This window comes from Aethina tumida, chromosome 4 (genome assembly GCF_024364675.1).
Source record: "Aethina tumida isolate Nest 87 chromosome 4, icAetTumi1.1, whole genome shotgun sequence".
Lineage (NCBI taxonomy): Eukaryota > Metazoa > Arthropoda > Insecta > Coleoptera > Nitidulidae > Aethina > Aethina tumida.
In genome coordinates, this window is record NC_065438.1 from 26,877,335 (window position 1) to 26,894,219 (window position 16,885).

At 34.6% G+C, this 16,885-nt stretch overlaps 1 protein-coding gene across 4 annotated transcripts in view; it reads left to right on the top strand.

Annotated features, from left to right (window-relative positions):
* The first annotated feature begins 243 nt into the window (after positions 1–243).
* The window catches only part of LOC109602732 (chromodomain-helicase-DNA-binding protein 7), a 31,064-nt gene continuing 14,422 nt past the window's right edge, over positions 244–16,885 (top strand). For all 4 annotated transcript variants that reach the window (XM_049966624.1, XM_049966626.1, XM_049966625.1 and 1 more), the window contains exons 1-2: positions 244–439; positions 9,273–16,860. In XM_049966624.1, coding sequence (XP_049822581.1) covers positions 9,355–16,860 — 7,506 coding nt within the window. In that variant the 5' untranslated portion in view covers positions 244–439; positions 9,273–9,354. The remainder of the gene's footprint in view (positions 440–9,272; positions 16,861–16,885) is intronic.

A 16,885-nucleotide genomic window follows, 5' to 3' on the forward strand; every position in this document is an offset into this window, starting at 1 on the left:
GTAATCAGTCGATATATGTACGATTCTACGGTTACGAAACGGTTGAAGCTGGCAAAAATCACAATGGCCGTTAATTGGTCATAATGAAATTGACAATCAATAAAATGTGTCTAAAAATGGATGGAAGCGTGGGTTAGGCCCATCTCGACGGGCGCATTTGAAATTGGCGGGCCGACAGCTCCAGATGTCGCGACAGTCAATCACAAGCGTAATGATAAAATGGAGACTCATTTATACGTGAAGTTTATACACAAAATTTAATTAAGTAAATTCATGTATATAATCAGTATTAAACGGTAACTATTAAGTAAAATATCGTACACACAAATGTGATTTACAAATTTGTATTGTTTGAAACGGTGTATATAAAGTGCTTAGTGAAATTTGGCAAGTGTTAAGTCCGGAATACCGAACCAACAACGGCTACACAGTCTCCATGGTAAGTCGGCATACACGATTGTTTTTCTTTTTTGATTTACAGAACAATTGCGGGCTATCGATGCGGATTCGTGTTTAGACGGACGCCGCGGCGCTTCTGTTGATGTTTCGGTGTTATTTTGCGTTTTTTTTTGCGAAATTATAAAAACTCTGAATTTCGATTGGCCGTACGAAAATCAACACTTCAATTGCATCCATATAAGTTATCACCTGATTGGTCGCATTTCGACTGTTAAATACGATTCGATATTGTTTGTGTGCGATTAATCGGTGTCTTTTTTACCCGTTTTTACGGGTGGTGTGTTGTGCATGGGTAGATGTTGTAATTCCGTTCGGGAAAGTGTCGCCCGGGTCGGTCGAAGAAGAAGCGGATCAAAACGTAAGTGGGATTTTTCGGGGGGCCTTAATGAGCGGTGGCGTTGTGTCGGCATTAAAACAATGGGGATGCGGGGAGGCTGTGCGACCTTTGATGTGCAGCGGCAGCCGCAATGTCGCTAATTTTCGTACGTCGATCGTCTCTCGCTAAGCGGCAAAGCGGTGGACATCTCGAATGGCGGTCGCAATCGCAGTAGGCTCTGTGTCTACGGTAAAGTTCATTGTTCTCTACGCCGACTATTGCGATTGATAGTTACTTGACGGATTGCTGGCCGGGCTGTCTTTGATCGACGTTCGTGGTTTTTATTATTTTTTTCACTCGGACCGGTGGCGTCTCGCCATCCGCGAACGGTCGGCAAATACGCCCCGGACGGACATTTATCCGCTCGAATCAAATAAAAACCGTCCCGTAATCGGGGACGAATTCTACGCGCTTCGACTCCCCTGTTGCTAATCAATTTCGTAATTACCTTGTATGCCTCCTGCACATCTTCTGTTTCTGTTTTCTCGTCTGCCCCGGCCAACTCTAATTGCTCATATTAAACACTGTTGCCATGGATATTTTATGTTCTCCGTTTTAATGCTTTATTTTAATTTCGTATCGGTTTGTTAGTGGAATATATCGATTTTAATGGTTCATCCGGGAATATAAACCGTAATCAATTTTAATTATGCGAGGTAAGTTTGTTCAAGTTGTTACATTCAAATTTACAATCATAATCAATGTAGATAATAATAATTGTATACACTATCACCTACATTATTTTACCTATTTTATGTACTATTACTTAAACACTTTTACAGAAATTGTATTGAAATTATTTACTTCTTTGTTTAATATTATTTTATTACATAATATTCTAAAATATATTTTTAAAGTTAACTATAAATTTATTTTATTAATTTGGAATATACTTTTAAGAATTTATAAAAAATTGTCAAAAGCTGTTAATCAATAATATATTTTGTGGAAAATATTTTAAAATTTGCCACAAAAGGTAAGTTTGTTCACGTTATTACATTCACATTCACAGCCATAATCAATGTAGATAATAATAATTGTATTCACCAGTACCTATACTATTTTATGTAATATTATTTAAATATTTGTTTAAAAAATGACACCCATAAATTTTGTAGAACATATTTAATGTACCTTTTCTAAACATTATTTTTAACGTCTAAGATTATACAAATATACTAAACAACCGTTTTCTGATAAAAAGAAATAAATTCCAAAATTATAAATATATAAAATCAGTGTAGATAATAGTAATTGTATAGACTATCATCTACATTTTACTTATTTCATGAACTATTACTTAAACACTTTTAAATAAATTGTATTGAAATTTTTGTATTTTGTGGAAAATATTTTAAATATTTGCCACAAAAGGTAACTTTGTTCACGTTTTTACATGCAAATTTACAGTCATAATCAATGTAGATAATAATAATTGTATTCACTAGTACCTATACTATTTTATGTAATATTATTTAGATATTTGTTTAAAACAGGGCTCCCATAAATTTTGTAGAATATATTTAATGCACCTTTTTTAAACATTATTTTTAAGATCTAAAATCTTTAAATATAAATATTAGTACAGCCTTTTTCTGATAAAAAGAATTAAATTCCAATATTAAAAATATATAAAATCAGTGTAGATAATAATTGTATACACTATCACCTATAGTGTTTTAACTACTTTATGTACTATTATTTAAACACTTTTTTAAATAAGTTGTATTAAAATTATTTACTTTTTTCAATATTATTTTATTACGTAATATTCTAAAATATATTTTTAGAGGTAATTATAAATTTTTTCTACTGATTTGGTGTATATTTTTAATAATTTATAAAAAATGGTCAAAAGCTGTAAATCAATAACAAAAATATTTTAAATATTTGCCACAAAATCAATATAGATAATAATAATTGTATTCCCCAGTCCTACACTATTTTATGTAATATAATTTAAATATTTGTTTAAAAAATTACCCCTATAAACTTTGTAGAACACATTCAATGTACCTTTTTAAACATGTATATAATAATCTTTATCTCTAAATAATAAAATTAGTATTAATTATGGTTTTCCCAAAAATACCAAACAATCTTTTCGTGATAAAAATAATAAAATTATAATATTACTAAAAAATAATTATGTATGAACAATAAAAACTACTTTTGTTTATTTCATCAATACAAAAATATTTATCTTTACGTATACGAGTATTTTAAATTTTTAATAGAATATTATAAAATGCCTGTTTAACGATGACAATACATTTTTTGAAGCAATTAAATAACTGTGAGATGCTTATATTGTTTATAAGAATAAATTTTCTTTTTTTAGCACAATTTTTGTTCATGTTATTACATTCAAATTTACAATTATGATCAATGTAGATAATAATTTTATTCATTAGTATCTACACTATTTTATGTAGTATTATTTAAATATTTGTTTAAAAAATGACCCTCATAAATTGTGTAAAATATATTTACGTGCCATTTTTAAGCATTACTTTCAACATGTAAAATACCCTTTTGAATATAATATTTGTTTTTTGTATAAATATAAAAATTAATAATAAGTTTCATATTAATATGTGGTGTTTTCTAAAGCTATAACTTAAAAGTAAATGTCACAAAAAAATTTTTGAGATTTTTTTATAGATAATACAAATTAGCTAAATATATAGTTTTTATTTGTTCATTAAATTTTATTAAATTTTCTGATATAAAGATAAAATATTAAGATGGAATTATAGTCAATGAGTAAGGTTTTTCTGTAAATTCTAAATCAAATTTGCTGATAAAAAAATAGGTTAATTAAAAATTACGACAGAAACTGCTTTTATTATTTGTACTGCACATTAATAAATTTTAAACAGAATATTTTAAACATTTTTTTGAGTAGATAGTTTTTATTTGAAAATAAAAAATAGTATTAATTTTTACTTCTATGAATACATTTTTCCATTAAATTCTACACAATTTTCTAATATAAAGAACAAAATTACAATTTCCGAAACATAAAAATTGAATAACACTTTTCAGTAAAATTCTGTTTTCCATCATTTCGCCATTAAAAAAATATTTATGCTTTCCCATACATGTACTTTTTTATTGGAAATAAAATGGTGTATTTTTAAAAAATCGATTATAAACCTTTGACGTGAAAATCGATTTTTAATTAAAAGTTTTTTTTTCATTTAGATATTTTAATATAAACAATTAGTATTGAATTGATATTTACTTTTTATCTCACAATATTCTTTAAATGACACATTTTCGCTGTAAATGGATAATCTTGTATACAGTTTCGACGAAATGAACTAGAAAAATGTAAGTGATAAAGCTTGTAATGTAATATATATATAGTTATCGTCAAGATATTGTTTTTAATAACAATAAGTGTTAAATTTCCTGTAAATATAATTTACAAATTTTAAATTAATATTAATTATTTATTAAAATTTTTAGTGGAAGTCAAATTAATTTCGATTTAAAAAAAATTGGGAAACAATCGTTAGAAATTAAGAATTTTTATTATATTATTAATCTTCACTATTGAATAGTGAAAGTGAAGATTTTTATATTTTTATACAGATTTTTGCTATTAAATTTAAACTTATTAAATTTAAAGCGAAAGTTTTAATATTCATAAACAATATTACAACCTAAAAATTTGAAATAAAGAATATAATGAATTTTCGACACCAAATATATATAAACTATATTGTTATTAAAAATAATAAAAATAATTGATAATTGATATTTTAATAATTGATTTAGAATTATATTCTAATTTTTTATTACAAATTGTTACTAATGAGATTTTATATCAAAAGTTTCTTAAAATAGATCAATATATTGTGAAATATCAAATAAACAAAGCATTTGTCAATTTGATCTTCAGTTATTAATAATAATTAACCAAAATTCTACTCACTACATATTTGTTTATATTATTGATCAATTTTAAACCAATAATATTAAAAAATATATATTTAAACTTAAAAGTAAGTGTTTGTTTATTTATTAATAAATTTAAAAATTGTGTACGTTTTTTTAAATCTATGAATACAGTTTTGTCTGTTAAAAAGGGGAAAACATGAAAAATTGTTTTAGTCATCAATAGTATAAATATTTTATTAACTTTTATTACTGGGCAACCCAGCTTTTTTATTATAGAATATTCATAAAATGACACATCTTTACTTTAATTGATAAACTTTGCGAGACATTTTAATAATAACTACTGTTAAATAATTTTGAATTACTTTTAATATTAATAAATTTATCAAAATATGTTTTAATTATACATATCAAGTTTTTGATATAAAAATGAGTGACGAACTTATTTTATACTTTCAAACAATTTTCACTTATGTTTCATATTAATAGATAGTGATTTGTTGCGAATAGTTTTTCTATGAAAAGCTCTTTATCTTTAATAATAACAATGGTTCAACAAAAATTCTCTGTTTAAAAACAAAGGATTTATACATTTACTGATAAGACAATAATTACAAAATTTAATGTATTCCTTTGTAAAATTCAAAACAGAAACATAAATTTTAGTAGTTTTTTATACGAGTTTTTCACAAATTTTAAACATTTGTAGAATGGTTGTTATTAAACTAATTAGTGTTTCCTGTTGTCAGATATATAAAATGTAACATTTGAAATTTACGAGTTGAATCACCGACCAAATTATGACGAAACTATGCTAATATCACACTGCCAGTCCAATTTTAAACAATTAATTCAAATGCTTAGTAACATTGTTAAAGTGAGTAATAAGGAATTATTCGTTTGATTCCTGTGACATTAGACAAAATCACTCGTTTAGATTTTTCTCAATTCGCAATTGCATTATAATTTGTTGAGATAAGTTTTCAAGTGTTGGTTTAAGGTTAAGCTTAATTTTAGTTTTCTGAGAAAATTTGTTTATTTGTAAATAATTTTTTATTGCTTACTTAAAAATGGTTGAAATTGGCACGTCACACATTTCTTTACACTAGTATGTTAATAATCGATTTTACAGATAATTAAAATAAATTACTAAATATAATTGTCATTCCGTCAATTTTTCAAATTTTATTTTTGATGTAAAATAGTACTAAATAAATAACTTTTTTTTAATATAATTATATAAAATATTTTTTAAGTAGAAAACAATAATTAAAATTTTTTTAGAAAATACAAACTTACATTTTTAGACTAAAATAAGTGGTGAATGAAAATTTTGTTGTTTTAAAAATAAGTAAGAATATAAAATTTAACAATATCAGCTTTTAAGTTTTCATATATGATTTTAAAACAGTAAAGTACTCATAATATGGGTCAGTTTATTGTCAAAATGACTCAAGTTGTTTTAAACTCATTTTATATAATAACTTATTTCATTTTATCTATTGAAGTAATTCTTTAAATAATTTATGACATAAATCTCGACACAAATTAGTTAGATTGAAGATTATTTAAACAAGTGAAAATATATAAAATTTAATATTTTAAGCTTATCAGTTAAACAAAATTTCAATATTTTTATGTATGAATTTAATCTCAAAATATTCATAAAACAAAAAGTATATTGTTAAAATGAAGACATATTATAATATATTTTATTTATATTTCTCAATGTAAAAATACATTTATATATAGTTTTAAACTAAGCATATCATTACAATTTTCAAATAATAAAAAAATATATATATTTAAATAAAAAAATAGTGAACTGAAGCTATGAGAAGAATAATACCTATAGAAATTTTATTTGTGTTAAAATTCAACAAACGATCTTAAATATAATGTTACATCTGCTGGTTATCCGCAGTCACATCAAAAATGATTGTGACTAAAGGGCGAAAAGTTGTATTGCTTTTGTGAATATGAATTACATAAGCGTATAGCTTTTCCCCTTCGGTTGCGATCGCGTCGTCGAAAAGAGAAGCCGGTCCGACATCACGCAGAAAAAATCGTTTAGTCAAAATGGAAAGCGAGACACCAACACTGACCTTACGCACGCTGTCGGAGGGACGTTTTAAAAATAGACGCGGACCTACTGAACTCTCGGCACAGGCACCCGGCACCGGCACATCCGAGAAAACGCTCCGATTCCGACGAGACGGCGGTCTGTTTTCGAAAATGCGGACCCGTTCTTCGTTGTTTTGGGTGTCGACGGCTGGCCGGCCCTATTTTGTTTATTGTCTGTCCAAGCGGGTGTTTCTATTGATTTATGGGTGTCAAATTTAGGTTCGTTGTGGGATTTTGCTACTGTTGTTTAAATAAATATAGGCAGACGTTTTTAAAAGTATCTCTATAAGAAATTAATTCATTTTATTTGATGAGTGATTTTTAAAATAGTTGTTAATTGATAAAAATCAAAAGTTTATTGTTAAAATGGCTGAGAACCATTTTATAGGCATCTATAGGGTGATTCATTTAACTTATTCATTAGAAGTTTATGGAGAATGGAAAAAGGTATTAGTTTGAAATTTTTATAGTAATTATAACTGTCAGATTTAATCAAAATGTCTGTAAAGCCACCCACTTTGATCCTGGGAGCCATCATTAGTATTCCTACATTTTATACAGCGTGTTCATTATTTATGTTAAATTTGAATGAATGAATACCCTATTTAAAATTTGGGAATAGTAATTCTGGTTCTTCGTTGAACTTTCCAATATCAAAATTAATGATTAAAAATAATGTTAATAACCATTTTATTTACAATAAGATGGCGAATTTAAAAACCCAAATATATACAGGGTTTTGAAAATATCAAAGTTGATGACACTTACGAAACTGAAAATTAAATTTTGATCACAATATATTAGAAAAGTAGTTCAAGTAAAGTTCTAATTGTTATAAGAATTTCAAATCAATATCAATTTTCGATCACCATTAACTTAATTAACATTAATTTTATTTGAAGAGTCATTGTTTACATAGCTGGTAACACAACCTTGATACAAATCAATTGAAGATGATAAAAAACAAAATTAAAGCTTTAAAATATCCATGGAGCTACAAGTTTATATTAAAATGGCTTTAAGATGTTTTTAAATTCATCCATTTATTAAATTATTCCGTTTTAATTTATCAATTGGTAGCATAAACTAAATTTAAAATAAATCCATATAAAATATAAGATTTCAGTTATTAAATATCCAAAACTGCCTGTTTGTTATTATTGTTATTTTAAAAGAGGAATAATTGTTTAAATAGTTTGAAATATACAAAATGAGTAGAAAAATGAAATTAACATTTTAAGCTATTCTGTTTTTAATATTAAAATATCTATGTAACGACAAGTTTGATGTCAAAATGGCTGAAGACAGAAGACCTCTAGGTAAAAATTGTTTGACGGCGGGCCATGCAGTTTACGACGTCTGCTCCACCTCTTTTATGTCGAGCATCCACACGTGGCTCCTTTGAGCGGAGCTTTGCTACCTGGCGTTGTAAGTAGCACATTTACGCCCCAGGAGGTTGTCTAAATAAATATCAATCAATATTCTCAAGTTTTGAGACTTAAAAACAGAGAACTAGCTGCCGCATTAAAATAAATGAATCAATAATTTACTGTTACATTATTTTTTAAGTATAATTTATGTCAATTAAGTATATTAATATGTTGATTTCTGCTAGAAATTTGCCGTTCTACTTATTTAGTGTGTCTGCAATGAGACATGGTTAAATATTTAAAAATGTATAAAGATAACGCAAGTAGGTAAACATATTTTGTAAAAATCAAGCTATTTATTTTAATAAAAGTGACATGCTAATGGTCTGAGATCAACGCATTGCAAACACAAAGCTAACGGAATATTTAGGAATAATAAATACAATGTTTTAGTGCAGAAGTAAAACCTGCACGTTTTAATACCGATAATGTAAATTTAACCGTTACATTTTTATATTACAATTTGTAGTGTTCATTTTAACAGTATTTTATACTTGAAGTTCGTGGCAATTAAAATTCTTACGACATATGACTTTCTCTCGCTAAATACATAAATCCGCAATAATTTACAATAATAACATGAATTTGTTCTGTGAATACGTTCGCATTTTATAACACAAGAGTGTGTATTATATTTTCTATTCGAAGAAATGAGATTGCTTTTGTAAAACTCTAGAAGGTAGTTTATGTTTCATCATTTTTAAACAGATTTATGCTGTGAAGGATATTTGAAACCACCAAAGTATTATTAATATAATTTACTCTAATTGTTAGACATTATAATCTAAGGTGTTTTATATTGTTTATTTGTGTGCTAACGGTGTTTATCTAGTATTACGTAATTGTTCTTTTTATTGCTTATTTTGCGAAAACCAAACGTACAGTCTATATATGAAACGTTCCCTAGTAATTTAAAATTTATGTGTGATTTGCTGTTTAAATATAAAATTAATTGTATTGTTTTTCCTGTGCAGAAATGGTGTGAGATAAGATGAGAAGCGATGTCAACTAATTACGGAATCAATAAATACTTGGCGAGATGTGCCGCCTAAAGAGATGGACTCGTACGACTTGTTCGGGGAAGATGGAAGTGGAATGTTGGAAGGATTGTCCGATCTCGGAGGTCCGCAAACGGGAAATGGCGGTTCGCACCCCGCGGTGACGGGAGCCCGAAATGCATCATCGGCCTACGCTCAACAGCAACAGTCCACAGGCTATCCGAGCAGTGGTCAGCAGCAGCAGGAGACGCCACTGCAGAAACTGGCTTCATTCGGTCAGCCCACAGGGCCCTCACAAGCCGATCAATTCAATCACATGGATCCGCAACAGATGTACGCGGCAGCCGGATACGGCAATCCGGCCGAAAGACCAATGGGTCCACCAGGAAGTGCCTACTCGCATCAGCGACAGATGGCGCGGCCGCCGGCACCCCCGAACGCAGGTCAGTATCCTTATCAGACGGCCGGCGATAACATGTACTCGATGCCGGACGTAAGTCAAGTTGGTGGCGGAATGGCAGATGCAACTGCTAACATGCAGGCCGCGGCAGGCTGGGGGCAGCATGCCGCTGCCGCGGCCGCCGGATATTCCATGCATGCCAGGTATGGACAAATGGGCGGACATCGGTACGGCCAACAACCGATGACGGGATACCCCACTCACCAGCAGGAACAGAAGCAACAGTTTCCCCCCAATCAGCATCCCATGATGCAACAGTCGCACCAACAAAGCTATCAAATGCAGCAGAGGCACACGCCGCATTACCCTCAAGGTGGGGGCTATCCTGCGGCACCCCCGGCTAATCAAAGCTATGCGAATTACATGCATCAACGACTGCCCCACCACCATCAGTATCAATCTCATCACCAAATGGACTTACAAAGTCAACAACACAGTCAAATGACACACGGACAAGGTATTGCGGGATATCCGCCCTCTCATCCCGGTGCCACAGCTCAGCATATGGGACAACCGCCGCATCCTGTCGGCCATAACCCCGCTCAGTCGCACCAGCCACCTCAGCCTCCGCAGAATGCACAAAATCCCATGGCACATCCAGCTTACAACCAAAACCATCCCGGAATGCAATCGATGCAACGGCCAATGGATGTACAATCAGCGCCTCAGCAATTTGCTCAAAAACATGGGGCAGGTGCCATGGGCAATGCAAGTCCCCAGTACAGAGCGCCTTTCCCACAATTGTCTCCACAAATGTCGCCGAGGCCTCAAATGTCTCCGAGACCGCCTGCGCCTCAAATGTCGCCAAGACCTGTGATGTCACCTGCCAAGCCAAATATGTCGCCTCACCCACAAATGCAGCAAACGTCTACTCTAAGCCCAAGGCCTGCAACCAGTCTCACTCCCAAAGCTGCGAATGCATCACCCGTACAGTCAATGCCGCCTTATTCTCAACAAAGTACTCTACAAGCGCTGGAACAGATGGTAATGCCACCCTCAAGTACAAATGCAACAGAATATCCGACTTACCAGTCTAGAAACTCTCTTGGTCCACCACAAGGACCTCCACAAAACCCACTGTCGCCGGCAATGACTATAAGAAATCAGATGCCTGAGCAGCAACAGTGGCCACCGACTCAACCAACGAGACAACCCTCACACGTGCCTAATTTAAACGGTACAATGGGTTTGATGGATCCAAGTCAGATACCACCAACAAGTCAGGCAATTCCGTCTTCCCAGAATTTGCCTCCTACTGGAATGTCATCCGGGCCAACACTCCCGGTAACCCCTAATTTAGGTGTTGGGTTCGGCAATGAGGATATGCGCACTGATATTGGCAATAAAAATCAGCAACAACATCAGCAGCAGCACCAACAACAACCGCAACAACAGCCCACGAGTAACATAAATTTGACGGAATTGGGTACACCTCTCAGAGAAACAACGACACCACACACCCTTCAACCAGTTAGCACACACAATGATTTCACTTCGGTGCAGTCACCGACAACAAGCATACCAGACAAGTTGCCCAGTAGCACAACAAATATTGATGTTAATATACCGACATCAGTGCCGTCGGTGTCTTCGCATCCGCCAACTCCTACACCCACGTCAACAACTGATGATAATATTACCAACACTCAGGACGTAAGTCTTCCTTCCAATAGCGATTCTGTGAAACAGATTGACGAGTTGAGTAATACCAGTACTGCGTCCCAGCAACCAAGCCAAAGTCAGAGCAATACAACGAATAATTTTACCGACTTTAATTGTGTTTCTAGTATGACTGGTTACTCCAGCCAGCCGGGTACTCCAAAAATGAATAAGATGGATGATTTGGTACAATCAAACATGTCTTCAATATTCAACCAAGACAATTCTTTGTCACAAGAATCCATGCCCGATTCGAATAAATCGGAAAGCAATCATTCTACGCAGATGCCACAAAGTTTGCCTTCTCCATCCTCGCAAAGCCAAAGCCAACCAATAAGTATACCAAGTAGTATGTCGCCAGAACGAAGGACCCCAACAATAATGAACCAATGCCAAAGCAATGCGTCGCCTATGTCTCCGACTCAATCACCACATTCCTCGCTACCAAATCAGCAGAATCAGATGTCGACCCCACAACCTGAAGAAAAATCTCCTACACCCCCACACATATCTATGGCTCAGTCTCAATCACCTGGCCTCGGCTCCACAACTCCCATAATGCAGATGTCATCTATGCATAACTTACAGCAAGCTCACTCGCCTGTGCTGAACAGTTCTATGGGCCAACAAAATATACCCATGAGTCAAAGTAATACACAAAGTTTGTCTGCACAACCAAGCACGTTGTCAAATATGGCCAACATGCCTCCAGCATCACAAGCCCAAAGTCAGCCACCTATTCCGATATCACAAACGCAAAGCATACCGAATATACCTTCACAAAATAATCAAAATGTGTCGCCGCAAACTATGATTCCGAACATGCAAGGAACTGCTGGTACCAATATGGCACAAGGTATGACGCAGATTGGACAGATGCCTCCAAATACTCACGGCCAACTGCCACCTAATCAGATTGCACCAAATTCTCATGGGCAAATTCCTCCAAACCCTGCATTAAGTGGACATAATCCAATGACAAATATCCCGCCTAATAGTCAAGCCGGAGGAATGTATGACCAAAGTGGGCCCCTAATAGGTCCGAATGGTATGCCAATAACGGGGCCACCGAGAGGAATGACTCCTGGTATGCCTCCCCACGGAATGAATCCGATGGGTCATCCATCAATGCCAATGGGTATGGGAATGATGCCAAACATGGGTGGTATGATGCCGGGCCAGGATATGGCGGGTTATCAACAACCTATCAGTCATCATCAGGAAAGAGCAGCTTTGCAACAACAGCTACAAGAGCTATATTGCATGCCCCCCGCACCTGAACACCAAAGTAAGATTGCGCTGTTGCAAGAAAGATTAAACATTTTAAGTCAACACGAACAAACTGAGCAATGTAATGGTGGCCCACAATGCATCCTTCAGTCTCCGATGTTCCAAACACCCATGATTGATAGTCCTCAAGTTACAAGTACCACAGGCAGGGGTAGAGGCAAAGGACTTCAAAAGCCACGAAAGCCACGTCAAAAGAAGGGTGAAAAAATGGCATCACCAGAAATGCCACCTATTACTTCTATGGGAATGAACATCGCACACATGCAACAATTACCTGTCTCTGAAGATTTTGTCACACCTGGAACTGGGTTAAGTGCGCCAACTAGCGACATGTCCGAAATGACCGAATTAACAATTGATCCTATGACTGGAGAACTCGAAGACAAGAAAAAACTTAAAAGCCCCAGAAAACCTCGGGAACCGAAAAAACCGAAGGAACCCAAACCACCAAAAGAACCGAAATCTCCAAAAGAACCTAAGACGCCAAAAGAAAGAAAGAAGCGAGAACCGAAGGAAGTTAAAGAACCTAAACAAAAGCGCAAATACGTTAGAAGGAAGAAACTGGACCAGTCTGATGAAAGCGCCACAGATGACTCAGTTAATAAATCTTCGGAACATATTGATGATTCGGGTGCTCTGTCTGATGGAGAATCGAAGATGGATCATTCCGAAGTTGATATTTCGAAAGCAGACGACGAGAGAAATGAAATTGACGATGAAAGTGTAAGATCACCTGAAAAATTTGAAGTGAAAGATGAAAACGAATTGTCTGAGAATGTTCAGGCAGATTCTCAAACACCGAGTGACGACACCTCCGTCGTGCCGGAATCAACTGCAGAACCGAAGAAAGATAAAGATGAATATAACTTTGACGATAATCCTAGTCCGGCTGAAATAGGTGAACTGCCAAAAAGAGGCAAAAAAGGAAAGGGTCAATCAGCTAAGAAAGTTGTTTCCAGCAAAGCAAAAGCTAAGGGTACCGCATCAAGAAGTAGGAAAAGGAAAGGTGCAATTCCAGAGTCGGATGGTGAAGGTGAGGACATGATTAAAACACCGCCACCATCTCCACCACCCGAAGAGGATTTATCTAACAAACGTCGTTCTGCCAGAAACACTCAAAGAAAGAAGTACATAGACGATGTGATGTTGCGTTTCTCAGACGACGATGCACCTGTTGCCCCCTCAAGAAGTAAAAAGCAACCCGTCCCTTCAACACCTCCCACTATTTCGTCTCAGGCACCATCCTCGCCGTCTGAGGGAGGTGGTCCGGCTGAAGAATCAGGCGAACCTGGCAAAGGTATGAATTATGTTTACGTAAACACCACCGAAGAAGACTCCATGGTTGTACAGCACGTTTTGACATCTAGAATGGGCACTAGAGAGAAAATCATTGAAGTCCCTAAGAAAGAAGAACCTGCCGAGAAAGAATCTCAAGAAGAAAAGAATGAGGAGGAAGAGAAAAAGGAGGAAAGTGAGTCTCCCAAAGAAGAAGAAGAAGAAAAGGAAAAGGAAGAAGAATCCGCTTCCGTTCCTGCTGAAGATAAGGAAGGTGATGTGAAAAAAGATGAAGATGAGCCAAAGAAGGAAACTATTGAAGTTGAAGAATTTTATGTTAAATACAGAAATTTCTCCTACCTTCATTGCGAATGGAAAACGGAAGAAGAATTGTATAAAGGCGACAAACGTATAGCCAATAAGATTAAAAGATTTAAACAAAAGCAAGCACAACAAATTAACATCTTTGAAAATTTAGAAGATGAGCACTTTAATCCAGATTACATAGAGGTCGATAGAGTATTAGATTATTCAGAACACATTGAACCGACAACCAACGAAGTTGTAAAGCATTATTTGGTGAAGTGGAGATCTCTTCAATACGAGGACTGTACTTGGGAATTGGAAGAAGACGTCGATCCAATTAAAATTCAGCAGTATGAAAAGTTCAGTCGTTTACCCACAAAAGATAAATGGAAGCCTAAAAAGAGACCTAATGCTGACAACTGGAAGAAACTAGATAAATCACCAGTGTATAAGGGAGGAAACACTTTAAGAGAATATCAATTAGAAGGTCTGAATTGGTTATTGTTCTCATGGTATAACAACAGAAATTGTATATTGGCTGATGAAATGGGTCTCGGAAAAACTATTCAAAGTTTAACATTTATTAATGCAGTCTGGGAATATGGTATTAGAGGTCCATTCCTTGTAATTGCTCCCTTATCAACCATTCCAAATTGGCAACGAGAAATCGAAAGCTGGACTGAAATGAATGTAATTGTATATCATGGATCTGCCGCGAGCAGAAATATGATCCAAGAATATGAAATGTATTACAAAAATGAAAAAGGCAATCATATTAAGGATCTGACGAAGTTCAATATACTAATTACAACATTCGAAATTATTGTCACAGACTTCGCAGACTTGAAAGGTTTTAATTGGAGGTTGTGTGTTATTGATGAAGCTCACAGACTTAAGAATAGAAACTGTAAATTATTAGAAGGACTTCGACAGCTTACATTAGAACATCGAGTTTTGTTATCTGGAACACCTTTACAAAATAACGTAAACGAATTATTTTCCCTATTAAATTTCCTCGAACCACAACAATTTGCAAGCTCAGATGCATTTGTCCAAGAATTTGGAGCATTAAAATCCGAACACGAAGTACAAAAATTACAATGTCTTTTGAAACCGATGATGTTGAGACGTCTGAAAGAGGACGTAGAAAAAAGTTTAGCTCCTAAGGAAGAAACCGTAGTAGAAGTCGAATTGACTAACATCCAAAAGAAATATTACAGAGGCATTTTAGAAAGAAACTTTTCATTTTTGTCCAAAGGAACCACTCATGCCAACATTCCTAATTTGATGAATACAATGATGGAACTGAGAAAATGCTGTATACATCCCTATTTGCTGAACGGTGCTGAAGATCAAATTCAATACGACTTCAAAAATGCTCATGGCGAAGATCCCGATGCGTACTACAAAGCTCTGATTAATTCTTCTGGTAAAATGGTCCTCATTGACAAATTGTTACCTAAATTAAAGGCAAACGGACACAGAGTATTAATATTCAGTCAGATGGTGAGATGTTTGGATATCCTGGAGGATTATCTTGTTTACAGGAAATATCCGTTTGAAAGAATTGATGGAAGAATAAGGGGTAACTTGCGTCAAGCTGCCATTGATAGATTCTCGAGGCCAGACTCCGACAGATTTGTTTTCTTGTTGTGCACCAAGGCTGGTGGCTTAGGTATTAACTTGACAGCTGCAGACACTGTTATTATTTATGACAGTGACTGGAATCCCCAAAACGATTTACAAGCGCAGGCTAGATGCCATCGTATTGGTCAACAAAAAATGGTGAAAATCTACAGGCTTTTATGTAGGAACACCTATGAAAGGGAGATGTTTGACAAGGCCTCATTAAAGTTGGGCTTAGATAAGGCTATTCTACAAAGTATGAACACTTCACAAGGTGGGAAGGACTCCAACAACAGACAACTAAGTAAAAAGGAAATCGAAGATCTCCTTAAAAAGGGTGCCTATGGTGCCTTGTTGGATGAGGAAGATGGCGACAAGTTCTGCGAGGAAGACATAGATGTAATTCTTGCGAGAAGAACTCAGGTCATCACAATGGAATCTGAAAAGGGCTCGACATTCTCGAAGGCCAGTTTTGCCTCAAGTGCCAATAGATCTGACATAAACATTGATGATCCTGATTTCTGGAACAAGTGGGCCAAGAAGGCCGACATTGATACCACCGAGAAAGATGAAAGCGAGGACTTGGTTATATCGGAGCCTCGTAGAAGAACGCAAATCAAGAGGTACGGACATGACGAAAGCGCCATTGACATGTCCGAGTTGGAGAGCACGTCCGACTCTGATGCTGACGGTGACGGTCAAGGTCTTAGTTTAAGAGGCAGTAGAAGTAGGAACAAGCTGAGGAAGAAGAAATATCGTGACGAGTACTTCCCCAGAGAAGGAGAACGGGGTGAAATCGTTTACGGTAGTTGGGCAAGGCGGGAATGCTTCATGATTGAGCGAGGATTACTGACGTTCGGATGGGGACGCTGGCATGAAATCTTGCAACATTCTCAATTGAGGAAAGGTTGGAGAGACCAAGATGTAGAGGATTGTGCCAGAGTAATCGTAAGTAATAACTATACCATTTAAA